Source organism: Panthera leo, chromosome C1 (genome assembly GCF_018350215.1).
Source record: "Panthera leo isolate Ple1 chromosome C1, P.leo_Ple1_pat1.1, whole genome shotgun sequence".
NCBI classification, from domain to species: domain Eukaryota; kingdom Metazoa; phylum Chordata; class Mammalia; order Carnivora; family Felidae; genus Panthera; species Panthera leo.
In genome coordinates, this window is record NC_056686.1 from 96,735,622 (window position 1) to 96,749,213 (window position 13,592).

Genomic DNA, 13,592 nt, shown 5'->3' on the forward strand with positions numbered 1-13,592 from the left:
GCAGGAAGCTCTCATGGAGGCCAATGGGGATGAAAGTCTTCGCTCTTTACCTGATCTTCTGTGACACCACTTCAGCACTTTACTACGGTTTTAGAAAGGTGAGAATCTAGGGGGCGCCTGGGTGGCTTAGTCGGTTAAGCATCTGACTCTTGATCTCAGCTCGGGTCACGATCTCATAGTTCCTGAGTTCAAGCCCCGCATTGGGCTCTGCGCTGACAGTGTGGAGCCTCCTTGGGATTCTGTCTCTCCTTCTCTCTGCCCCTCACCTGCTTGTGCTCGCTCTCTTTCTCAAAATAATAAACAAACCTGAAAGAAAGAAAGAAAGAAAGAAAGAAAGAAAGAAAGAAAGAAAGATGGGAATCTAGTACCCCACTCAGCCTTTGCTGACATGGGTGGGGTTAGGAGCCATTATTTTCTGTGGTGTTGACTAAAGGAGAGTGATGAATTATCTAAAAGTTTTCTATCTTGCTGGACTGCCCCCTTACTGATCCTTTGCCTAGACAGAGCAGGCTTTTGTTGTTGTTTTGTTTTGTTTTGTTTGTCTGTACCATTGGCATTTCCAGGTTATTGACTTTCAGTTCCAAGTCTGCAAAAATGAGGCAAAAGAAAACCCAAGGAACTTATCATCATGTCTTTCCTCAGGTCCCAAAGTCCCTAGCTAGTCTGACTTCTTTCTATCTTTCAGAGCCTTCTTAGAGTTGTTTTACTTATAATGTCAGTTGTTTCCAGTTGCACTTAGTGGGAGGAATAGGGGGGAAAAAGTATGTCCACTTGATCTTCCCAGAAACAGAAATCCTCTTTAGTTAACTTTAACCAATTCCCTCTATGGGAGTTTGAGCTGTGTTCCTATGTTCCCATCTACTGACTAAAGGCCCACTTCAGGCAACTCACCTGGAGCCATGACACTGCTACTGGGCTAAATTTGAGTATTGTCATTTTCTGGAACCTAAATAAAATATTAGTCCACATACTCTAGCAACACATTAAAAGAATATCTTTTGTTCAAGAAGGGTCAATTCTAAGAGTACAGGGATGGTTTGATACCACCAAATCCAATGATATGACTGTACTAATAGGTTAAAGGAGAAAATCCCATGTGATCATTCCATGAGTGCAAAAATATGCAATTGACAGACTTCAACATTCTTTCTCTAAAAATTTCCTAGTAAAATAGAAATTAATAAATACTCTCTTTAAACAATTAAAAAACAACAGTCAAATTTATAATTGCACCAAAAAAGGATAAAATGCCTAGGAATAAATTTAACCAAGGAGGTAAAAGACCTATACCTATAAGACATTAGTTAAAGAAATTGAAGATTTCAACAACAAATGGAAAGATATACCATGCTCATGAATTGGAAGAGTTTATACTGTTAACACTTGGGTTCATACAACCCAAAACAATCTACAGATTGAATGCAGCCCCTGTCAAAATACCAATAGCAATTGGTAGAACTAGAACAAATAATCCTAAAATTTGTATGGAACTACAAAAGACCTCAAATAGTCAAAGCCAATCTGGAGAAAGAAGAAAAAAGCTAGAGGTGTCACAATCCCAGATTTTAAGGTATATTACAAACTATATTCATCAAAACAGTATGGTACTGACACAAAAATAGACGCATAGATCAATGGAACAGACAGAGATCCCAAAAACAGACCCACACTTATATAGTCAACTAATCCATGACAAAGGTGAAAAGAATATACAATGGGGAATGACAGTCTTTGCAGTAAATGGTGTTGGGAAAACTGGACAGCTACATGCAAAAGAATTAAACCGGACCACTCTCTTATACCATATAAGAAAATAAAGTAAAAATGGATTAAAGACCTAAATGCGAGTCTTGAAATCATAAAACTCCTAAAAGAAAACATAGGTAATCTCTTACAGTAATCTCTTGGACATCGGCCTTAGCAAAATATTTATGGATCTGTCTCCTCAGGCAAGGGAAACAAAAGTAAAAATAAAACTACTGGGACTACACTAAAATGAAAAGCTTTTGCACAGCAAAGGAAATCATCAACAAAATAAAAAGTCAACCTACTGAATGGGAAAAGATATTTGTAAATGATATATCCATAAGGGGTTAATATCCAAAATATATAAAGAATTTATACACTCAATACCAAAAAAAAAAATCAGATTAGAAAATGGGCAGAGGACGTGAATACACATTTTCCCAAAGAAGACATGCAGATGGTCAACAGGCACGTGAAAGATGCTCAACATCACTAATCATCAGGGAGATGCAAATCAAAACCACAATGAGATGTCACCTCACACCTGTCAGAATGGCTACTATCAAAAACACAAGAAACAACATGTGTTGGAGAGGTTGTGGCAAAAAGGGAACCCTTGTGCATTGTTGGTGGGAATATAAATTGGTGTGGCCACTATGGAAAACAGTATGAAGGTTCCTTAAAAAATTAAAAATAGAACTACCATTTGATCGCGTAATCACACTACTGGGTATTTACCCAAAGAATATAAAAACGCTAATTCGTAGGGATATATGCATGCCTATGTTTATGGCAGCTTTATTTACAATAGCCAAATTATGGAAGCAGCCCAAGTGTTCATCCGTAGCTGAATAAAGAAGTGAGATATATGTGTGTGTGTGTGTGTGTGTGTGTGTGTGTGTGTGTGTGTAAACTGGACAGCTACATGCAATAATACATATATTACTATATATATATAATGGAATATTAGCCACAAAAAAGAATGAAATCTTGCCATTTGCAACAACATGGACAGATCTAGAGAGTATTATGCTAAGTGAAATAAGTCATACAGAGAAAGACAAATACCTTATGCTTTCACTGATATGGGGAATCTAAAAAGCAAAATAAATAAGCAAAAAACAGACTCTTAACTATAGAGAAGAAACTGGGTGGTTGCCAGAAGGGAGGCTTGTGGCAGAAAGGGTGAAATAGATTAAGAGGTATAAACAAACAAACAAATGTCTCCAAGTCAGCATCTCACTTTATAGTGAAACATGAGAATCTTTGCCATTAAAATTCGGTTGTCCATAATCGCCTCTATCATTTAACCTGGGAATACTAGCCAATGAAGTAGACATAAACAGGATACAAGTAGCAATTTCTAACAAAACTATATTCTTATTTCCATGTCCTTCTACCACATTGTTTTTCCTTGAAGTTGACACTAACAATAGGACTACTTAGTCCATTTCAAGCCTCAACAGTTTTTCTGGCTTTCTTTCCTTTCCCCATCATGATTCAGCGTTCAACTGACAGGAGTTACCATCAGAATCATGTCTTACATACTTTGTATTCTTAATACTGTGATAACAGTAGGTCCTCAGTGAATATTTTCAGATTAAGAATCCAGGGGTGTCTGGGTGGTTCAATTGGTTAAGCTTCCAACTTTGGCTCAAGTCATGATCTCACGGTTCGTGGGTTTGAGCCCCACATCAGGCTGTATGCAAACAGCTCAGAGCCTGGAGCTGGCTTCAGATTCTGTGTCTCCTTCTCTCTGTGCCCCTCCCCCACTTGTGTGTACACGTGCTCTCTCGCTCGCTCTCTCTCAAAAATAAATAAATGTTGAAAAAAAATTTTTAATATTAAAAATTAAGTTAATATGTATATGTAACTAAATATACCCTTGCAAGGTAAAACAGTAATTTTGTCTTCCTAAAGTTTGTTCAGAACCTAATACTTTGTGACTATATAGAACAAGTACTTGACTTCTCAATTTTCATGATGAGATCAAAATAGCATATCCTAGAATGCTCAATATTTCTTAACTGGAATTTGGTTAAATCATAATTGTTTTTATACCTAAGACCTTCAGTTGAAAATCCTCTACATGCTCTAAAATATTCACAAAATTTGATGAGGCATACGCAATCAAAACGCAGCTAGAAGAACCTGAAAATTCACATCAGTACTCAACTCTGAATTCACTTTAGGGTTGTCACTCTCACTTTTAACTGGCCACACAGCTATTTACGTGGAAAGAGAATATACACTTGCCCTGTCACTCACTCCTATGGTTTCTAAATTTCGCTGAAAATCGTATACCATAGGTGAACCAAGAGATTCATTTTCTACATTGGAGTACTTCAATTAATTTGTCCTTCTCCACAGGAGATCGGCAGCGTAGCCCCACGCACCCCATGTCCCATTTACTTGTGACAGTGGATCATTAGGTAAGTTCGACAACTGATCTGAGATCCCTTGACCAAAATCAAAGATGAAAAAAAAAGAGAGACAAAATATCAAGTTTAATGTTTACCTCTGTTCCTGACTTTTTACCCCTGATGACATCCATCTGTCTCTTAAATAGTTCTAATACAGCCTTGTAGACCAGTTCATACTGTTCCTGCAGAGCATCACAAACCGGAACAAGGGAAAACAAACAAAAAACTTGGTGAAATACAGAACCAGAGTTTGGGAGTATGCACGTCAGTCAAATCTTAGTGTAGCAGATCTGAAGATCATCGACAGTAGTTTAATTGTAGTGCCCTTATGTTTGTGTGGCCCATTTCAGATTGCAAAGCGCTTTTAGGCTGCTAAACGCAGCTAAATATTTGATCGTCTACCTCTAAATATACAAGGAAGGGCCTTCCAGCATGTTTTATGTTCTACTCCACCTTCTCACTTATCTTTCTCTCCACCATCATCCCTCCAGTTCTATTTTCCTTGCTTACATTTTAAAAGTTGTATTGGATCCTGGATGCATTTTTTTTTTGTCAGTTACCTTCATCTTTTCCAGAAAAAGTTAGATAGAATTGTGGTTGATGGGTAGATAGATGGCTTCAATATGTATTCTCAAACTTGACCCTCACAATTGATCTGTAAAGTAGGTAGCCTGTTATTCCTGTTCACACTGTGCAAGGTCATTCAGAAGTAAGGTCCAGACTTGAATTAGAACTTGAATCTTCTGGCTCTTAGTTTAGTACACTCGGATCAAGCTGCTGAAACGGTCTCCTAGCAGAGATACTGAAGCGACGTAGAGCACTGAAGGGTTTGGAAATTTGTGCTTGTAAAAGGATTTCACCATAGAAAATGAGACCACCACAATTACAAGGTTTGTGGGGAGTTTTCTGCCGCCATACTTGATCAAGCACTTGATTTTGTATCTACTTTTCATCTGAAAGAGCCTAAACAGGGTTTCCCCTGACACTTTACACAACTCTGTACAAATAAAGCACAACCTTTGCCAATTACAATTTTAGCAGGAGAGCAGTAGAGTCTATCACCCAACACATCCATTGGTACACTCTTCTATTTTTTTAAGAACAGAGAAAAATCAGACAGGAAGCACCCAGCTGGTTACAGTGGTTATTTCCTGGTTAGCGTGGTGTCAGAAAAAGCAGCTACAACTGGTGAGGTATGTGTTCAGCTAGTTGTTGATAGTGCCAGCATGGGAAGGCTAACTTAAAATCGTTTCGGCTGTCTTCCGACTCTTACAAGTAGGCCTAAAATGAACTTTCTCTGAAATGGGGTATGGTTGTATTTCTTGATGCAGTTTCACAGTGTGATATTAGACAACTAGGATGCAACCTCCTGGAATCTTTATACATTTACAGGGATCAGCCTTCTTTGAAGTCTGGTAGCACTAAACCAGCCAATGCTTACATTTCACAGAAACTTTTTCCCTTACAAGCTGAATATAGAAACACCTACAGTCAACACATGAAAAAAAAAAGTTTTTTTCCACTAGCTATTAGTGGAAAACCTGTGTGGGCCAAACAGAAGGCTTATATTATAATAGCTCTTCATTTTTTCCCTCCCATTCACAAATGCTAGATGAAAATATCTAAACTGTCACTGTCAATTATTTTACCTCCAAATCTACGTGCAAGTTCACTTTGTAAGTGCTTTAAACACTTGAAGGTCTTGCTATTTAAGCAGCAAAAATTAGTTGTAACAAATTGTGTGAAAGTGTCTGTTGCTTAATAAATATCAGTAAACGCTTGGTGAATAAGGAATGAGGAATGCCAAACTCCATCTTAAAGATGGAGACCATTTATTTAGAAATGTGGGTAAAACGATTGGCGTGGAAATCTGGGTGAAATTAACATCGTAGAGAGTGAGAGATCTGTGCTGGGAATGTTTCATCGAGGAGGCGGAGCTTGAGTGGGAGAGGAGAGGACAAAACCGAGGAAGAGCATCTGAATGGAATGAAGGGGCATGAGTAATTTGGGGTGGATTAAAATATCGTGATACATATATACATATGTACATACATACATATATACATATAATGTATTGTGATGCATATAATATTGTGATCATATATATGTGATCCATATATATGTGATCCGTATATATAATACATGTATATTGTGATACATATATATAATCATATGTATAGTATGATTGTAATTATGTTTTTTAAGTTTGCACACAATAAGGATCAGGAGAGACTATAGAACAATAATCGTGGCTACCTCTAGGTGATAGGATTATGGTTGATTTTATTTTTATTTTTAATTAAATCAAAAAATGAGTCTATAAAATGCATTCCCCAGATTCTGTTACCACTTCCTGAAGTAGAAATTACAAGTCTCTGATTTTCTCTGGTTTCAGAAATGAATCACTACTACAAACCAGCAAGTTAACCTGACCCAGGTATTATATCTTGAGTACGTCAAAGAGCTTGTTGAATTTTTTCAACATCCCTTGTAAGAAACATAAAGTTACTGAGTTTCTTCACATTTTTTGCACAGACAGTAGAATACAAGGAATGAGAGGAATTTGACCCAAGCCAGGGATGTAGGAAAAATATTGATATATTCAGAGTTTGAGGAAATGCAAATGGACTCATGCACTTAGTAGCAAATTGGTGTTATAGCTAAAAATCAGCTATTCGGGGATGCCTTACTATGAAACCGAGAGAGGTAGGAAGACCCAGACACGTTACCATCCATTCACAATAGTTGCATACCTGAGTTTGAACAAATGAAGGCCTTTGTGTTCGCATTTCCTGGATCAAACTAAAAACACTGAAGTTCTCAGGAATGATCTATCAAATAAAGAGAAACAATATCTTATTCCTTTGTTCCTAGCTTTGTTAATAAATTATTTCTCACGGTCTTGTTACCCCCATGGCATCTGTTGTCCTAACATAAGATCATATCAGAAAAAGAATGCGTCTTTAAAATGAATGAGATTTCTCTTCACTTGTGTCATGATTTAGAGCCTGGTGTTTTCCCCAGAAAAGACTGAAGAAACTCTTGAGAATGATTTCACATGGGGTGACCAGATGTCTGAAGTTAAACATATAATGAAGGTGGAGACTGGGTAGGTGAGCAAATATGAGAATTTTATGAAATAAAAGAAGTTGGCAGATAGGTTTAAAGCCCATATTTCACACTTCTCACTTCCTATTATTAGACTTTAAGAAAATGATTTCTAGGGGCACCTAGGTGGCTCAGTCCATTAGGCACTGACTTCAGCTCAGGTCATGATCTCACAGTTTGTGAGTTCGAGCCCCGCGTCGGGCTCTGTGCTGACAGAGCCTGGAGACTGCTTAGGATTCTGTGTCTCCCTCTCTCTGCCCCTCCTCCACGTGTTCTCGTTCTCTCTCTCTCTCTCAAAAATAAACAAAACATTTTTAAAAAAATTTTTAAATGATTTATAGATTGGAACACAAGGCTTGATTGGGATAGATTGAGTCCATCCATTACAGCCATTTGGATAAAGGAAGGGTAACTGTGTAATTTGGGGCTGTGATTCTCAAACGCTTCAGAAGCATCAGAAGCACCTGGAGAGCTTGCTGGGCCCGCACCTCCAGTTTCTGCTTCCGTTCACCCAAGGTAGGGCCCAAGATTTTGCATTTCTAACAAGTTCTCAAGTGATGCTGATGCTGCTTCTCTGGGAACCACACTTTGAGGACCACCAACTTAGGGACTGATTTAATCATCTGACAAAGTGAGTCTTCAAGTGAATATTCTAGAAAATAGGAGTCATGGAAATAGGTGTTTGGAAGAACCAAACAATTCCTAAGTCTGCATGTAACAGGGTAGGCAAACGGGAAGCGCCTGTGGAGAGAAACTCACCCCGTCTTTTAGCAACATCCAGGTATAATCGATAGCGCAGATAACACCAGTCCTCCCACAACCGGCACTGAAAGGAAAGATCACAGTGGCACATACAGTTGCAGAGACTGGATTGTTGACAGTAGCTGGGAAATTTCACCAGCAGATTGAGGAAGAAGTAACCGAGAGACAACAAAACGTTCTAAACCGCCCATTTCCCAGAGCACGTCTCTTGGTTGCCACATGCACACACTGAGCCTCGGGACAGATCCTCGGCCACTTCTCACCCACAAGGGTGTCTGGAGCGGCACTGTTCTCGAGTAACTTGTCAGAAAATACTACTTTAATGCTCAGGTTGACTGTATTATGGTCTGTTTCTGCTACCGACCTTTCTCTTCCTATCACTTTCATGTCTCAGCTTCATTCCTTTCTAATCAACTGGAGAAAGTGAGACGAGTATCAAGAGCCTATATCCTACATGCCTGTACCAGCTTAAATTCCAACAAAGTCAGTCTTCCTTCAGTTTCAGCAGGAGTCCTGGCCAGGCTATGACATTTGGTTGGTTTTGGGTAGAAAGTTCAAAGAACAGCATCATACCTGCAATGAATGCACACGGGAACATGGTCATCCTCTTGGTAAGAACGCATATCCCAGATGAGCTCAAGAATAGGGTCTATGGATGAAGGCACATCATGGTCTGGCCAATTCCTGTAATGAAACTGGTAGAGAGTTCGAGTTTCCTATAAAAAAAAAAAAAAATAGCCAGAATAAAAGGAGGGTTCAGCGTTAGGACCCCACCTCATTCTAGCACAAGATTACTCTGACCTCCTAAGTAGCATCTCTGTCCTGTTGGCAATTTATGCTGCTTCCTTTCCTATAGGCCTCTGGTGCCCACATGCCTTCTGAGAACAATTAAAAGTGATTTCAGGTCACTGACTATTGGTCTGTCCCTATCTGCCCCACTCACACACAAGAGGAGATAGATATTACGACTGGTGTATTTCAGGTGGGTCACAGGCATGCTGATATATTAAACCCCTTTGCCTTAGAGAGACTGGGCAGCGTGAGCTCTCAATTCCCAGTCTCTACTCACTGCACAGCCTCTATTCATCCTACAGATACTATCAGTTTATATGTGTGCCATCGTGTGTAATAGATTGGGGAGCAGAGATTACACCAAAGGTCTCTTTTGCATATACATCAAAGGCCCAACTACTCCCCATTGTCTTATGCCCAGCCTGAGACACATACGTATGTATGTATGTATGTATGTATGTATGTATTTATTTATTTAAATATTTATTTTATTTTTGAGAGAGACAGACAGAACATGAGCAGGAGAGGGGCAGAAAGAGAGGGAGACACAGAATCCAAAGCAGGCTCCAGGCTCTGAGCTGTCAGCACAGAGCCCGATGTGGGGCTTGAACCCATGAACCATGAGATCATGACCCTGGCCGAAGTCGGATGCTCAACCGACTAAGCCACCCGGGCACCCCTCATATGTTTTTTTTAATTTATTTATTATTTTTTTTTAGTGATTATTTATTTTTGAGAGATAGAGAGAGACAGAGCATGAGCAGGGGAAGGGCAGAGAGAGAGGGAGACACAGAATCCAAAGCAGGCTCCAGGCTCTGAGCTGTCAGCACAGAGACCCATTTGGGGCTTGAATACACCAGCTGTGAGATCATGACCTGAGGCAAAGTCAGATGCTTAACCCACTGAGCCACCCCAAGTGCCCCACATACATGTTTTTACCTCTGTCTCTGTAGGCTCTTGAGTTTACCACTCCTGTTCTATACTTACACTATTGAACTTGGCTTTTAGAGTCCTGATTATGTAATCAGATTTTCTATTTTCAGCTTCCTAAGAAGTAAATTAAAATAGTAGTTACTTCAAAGACTAATATTCAAAAACTAGTCTCTATAAAGTAGATCCTGGAGCATTTGCTCAACTACAATGGAAGCAGCCATCATACTTACACAGGATATGGAGAAAGGACCAACTTGCAGTTGTAGCTCTCCTGGCTCAGTCCAGTAGCGCTCACACTTTTTCTGTTACGCAAAACAGAATGTAATGATTTCCCTCCATATATTCTAGTCTCTCCTAGGTAACAAAACCCACTCTCAATGAGAGAGACACAGGTTCTGTGTCCTTCACCTTACGTTAGCAATGTCCTACCCCCTTGGGCTTCGCCCCCAACATCATGGTGGTCTGGAATCTCCAAGGACGGGGAAAACACTAAAGGATATATAAATTACAGACTTCCTAGAAGTCTGAAAAAGTAGAAATAGGGATCTGGCATTTTCAGTACAGTAGTCCCCCCCCCCCCCCCCCTTCACAGCTTTGCTTTCCATGGTTACAGTTACCAGTTTCAGCCTTTCGGGTACCTACCGTCTGGGACGTATTGTTGGCAATACTAAGTATTGTAGTAGCCTAACCCTACATCACAAACACCTACGTCATTTCCTTTGTGTCAGCATCTGATCGTCTCACATCATCAGAAGAAGAAGGGTGAGTACAGTACAATAAGATATGTTGAGAAAGAAAGAGACCACATTCACACAACTTATAGTACATTGCTTCAATTGTCCTATTTTATTATTGTTGTTGTTAATCTCCTAACATGCCTAGTTTACAAGTTAAACTTCACCATAGGTATGTACGTATAGGAAAAAATATGGTGCGTGTACAGTTCGTTACTGTTGTTGGTGTCAGGCATTCACTGGGGGTCTTGGAGCATATCCCACGCGAATAAGGAGGGGACTGCTCTATTTCGAAAGGATTAACAGAAATCACCTCTACTAAAACAAAGCTGCACGAGCAAAGTGAAACCCCAAATTCCTTGGTTTTCACTGAACTGTGAATGTCAACAGTAGGTAAGATAGGTGCTCTCCAATGGAAACAAGATGTGAGCTACACACTCAATTTTAAGTTTTCTAATAGCCACGTTCAAAAATCAAAAATGAAATTGATTTTAATAATATATCTTAGTCCGATCAAAACACATGTAATCCGGATAAAACAGATATTAGATATTTGACATTTCTTATCTCAGTCTTCAGACCCCAGTGTGCATTTTATATTTACAGTACATCTCAATTAATCCACTAAATTTTCATCAGAACATTTAATTTCCATTTAGAGTTCATAAAATTTATAGGTGAAAAAGATTCACGTACCTAAGTTGTTCAAATCATGCTTAAAGTTCTCCAATCACTGAATTGGAACACTGAGTTTTTAAATTTAAACTCATTAAAATAATAAAATAAAGTTAAATTAAATTAAATAGTTCCTTGGGTACGTTAGCTATGTTTCAACTGCTTGATAGCCACATGCAGCTAGTGGATGTCATGTTGTTGGACAGCACAGGGTTAGAAGTGCTGACTGCCATTTAAGATGCTTGATTAATAAAAATGGGAAGATGAATTGTTACTTTAAAAGCATACCTTCTTTTTACTTAAAAATATAGAGCCTGGGCAAATGGACAAAAGGAGTTCTTAGAGGTAAATAAAAAATACTTGAGAGTCATTTGGCATTCCCAAACTGAAAGCTAGCAAGATGAGAATAATTTTTTTTAATGTTTATTTCTTTTTGAGAGAGAATGCAAGCGGGGGAGGGGCGGAGAGAGAGGGAGACACAGAATCTGAAGCAGGTTCCAGGCTCTGAGCTGTCAGCACAGAGCCTGACTCAGGGCTCAAACTCACAGACCGTGAGATCATGACCTGAGCCGAAGTCGGACACTTAACTGACTGAGCCACGCAGGCATCCCAGAATAATTTTTATGTAGGCACACTTAAGGCAAGTTCTGCAACCAAGTTTCCCCCTTCTCTTTCCTTTAACTCACCTTCCCCATCTCAAACTCCATGCACGCCATAACAATGATCTGAGGGGATGAAATAAATAGAAACCTGAGCGTTGATACAGTTAGAAAAAGCAGTTAACACACGGGTCCCAGAGTCATTGTTTTTTCTGGTTTTTTTTTCTTGTTATTGAACAAAAAAAGAAAACAGAAATCTTGATAAATTTTAAAATATTGCTCCTACCCTTCTTTCTGTCCTTACTTCCCTTTTCTCTATTCAAATCGGTAAATTCTTGTTAACAAATGAGGCTGTCAAGATGAGAACTTTCATTTCCTTGAGTAAAGGTGACTTTGTGATTTTGACAAAAATGTGCCTGAACACTGAAATTTTAGCGACTGACCCAAAAAGGCACTGATTTTAATACAAAGGAAACCTCAGTCACATACCCTGATACCCTCCCCCCTCCATCTCTAAAAACTAGAGAATATAGTAACAAAAGCATTTCTGCCCTTACCAGGACACTGTATTCCCAAATCATCCTCCAGAAGTCCAGGAGAGTTGTAGACAAAGGTCCCTGGGTGGCTATATAAGCTTTGGGTCCATAAACTCCCTAAAGGGGAACAGAAATTATATGGGATGACTACAGATAATATCCTTTTCTTCTTGTTTAGAATCCCCTCCACCTCTTTCTTAGGTACCTAAAGAAATATGGTCTAGTATCCCGACCCCTTTTAAGGTACCTAGAAGACTATAGAATATGGGGTGTACCTTAATGAAGTTGGCATTGATGTAGTTGGAATCTTCATCCGAGGTTATCAGAGACAGCTCTACTAAGCTATGATCATCTATAATACGAAAGATGGACATATTAGAACTAAAAGGACTTAGAGGACTTACCGTAAGTCAGAAACTAGCATGTGAATAGTGGCTGTGCAAAAGTGTTTGATGAGTGAGTGAGTGAGTGAGTGAATGTTCTTTTGTGGTTGTATAGAGTACAAACTCATTTGTCAAAGCATTGTCCCAGGATTGGGAACAGCAGGCAATGGGTAAAACTAGGAATGACTGAATTTGGGAGAAGGTACAAATTTATAGGGAGAAACAAAAACTTACAGGGCAAGATATCCTTGTATCTGTTTTTCTTGATATTCTTGGGTCTCTCAGCCACAGTTGTAGGATAGGTTTTGTCTGCCTTGTACTTAGTGGATTGTCTTTTCAGCCACTGTAATAAAATTCCAAAAATTAAATCTTCCTAGAGAAAAGAGGTAAGAATCTCTCTCTGTAGAGACCTTTCCTTCTCTTTTGCCCAAACAGTCCGCTTTTGCCCTTGTAGCATCTTCTAGAACTACGTCCAATTCAGGACAGAGCCCCTGAGCATAAGGTCAGCAGACTTCAGTTTGGAGAAGTGAAAAGATCACACTTAACTGCAGCTGAGCCACAAATAGCTAAAACCTAGAGGTGAAACTAGTGAATATTTTAAAAGCCAATGCCTTTTTGAAAACAAACTATATGCTCCACACAAACGTCAAATATTAAAAGTTTACCTTCTCTACGGCTACTACAGGGCTACTTTAAGTAGAAATGGAGCTTAAGCCAAATAAAATCTCTCTATATATATAGCAAAATTTCAAAAGCAGTCTTTTTTTTTTATATATATATATATATGACCCAAACTGCAAGCTGACCCCTCAAACAAACAACAATCTTAACGACGACTGTGAGATCATGAGCTGAGCTGAAATCAAGAGTCGGACGCTTAACTGACTGAGCCACCCAGGCA

The 13,592-nt window shown here is 39.1% G+C and overlaps 1 protein-coding gene across 4 annotated transcripts in view; it reads right to left on the reverse strand.

Annotated features, from left to right (window-relative positions):
* Positions 1–13,592, reverse strand: part of PTPN22 (protein tyrosine phosphatase non-receptor type 22) — a 59,040-nt gene that overhangs the window by 33,286 nt on the left and 12,162 nt on the right. For 3 of the 4 annotated variants that reach the window (XM_042953481.1, XM_042953483.1, XM_042953484.1), the window contains exons 2-11: positions 12,926–13,034; positions 12,584–12,660; positions 12,330–12,425; positions 11,860–11,898; positions 9,995–10,066; positions 9,819–9,878; positions 8,613–8,755; positions 8,037–8,103; positions 6,923–7,000; positions 4,265–4,351 (exon numbers count right to left, since the gene is read on the reverse strand). In XM_042953481.1, the coding sequence (XP_042809415.1) occupies positions 4,265–4,351; positions 6,923–7,000; positions 8,037–8,103; positions 8,613–8,755; positions 9,819–9,878; positions 9,995–10,066; positions 11,860–11,898; positions 12,330–12,425; positions 12,584–12,660; positions 12,926–13,034 (828 nt within the window). The remainder of the gene's footprint in view (positions 1–4,264; positions 4,352–6,922; positions 7,001–8,036; positions 8,104–8,612; positions 8,756–9,818; positions 9,879–9,994; positions 10,067–11,859; positions 11,899–12,329; positions 12,426–12,583; positions 12,661–12,925; positions 13,035–13,592) is intronic. The other variant, XM_042953482.1, reaches the window with a different exon arrangement.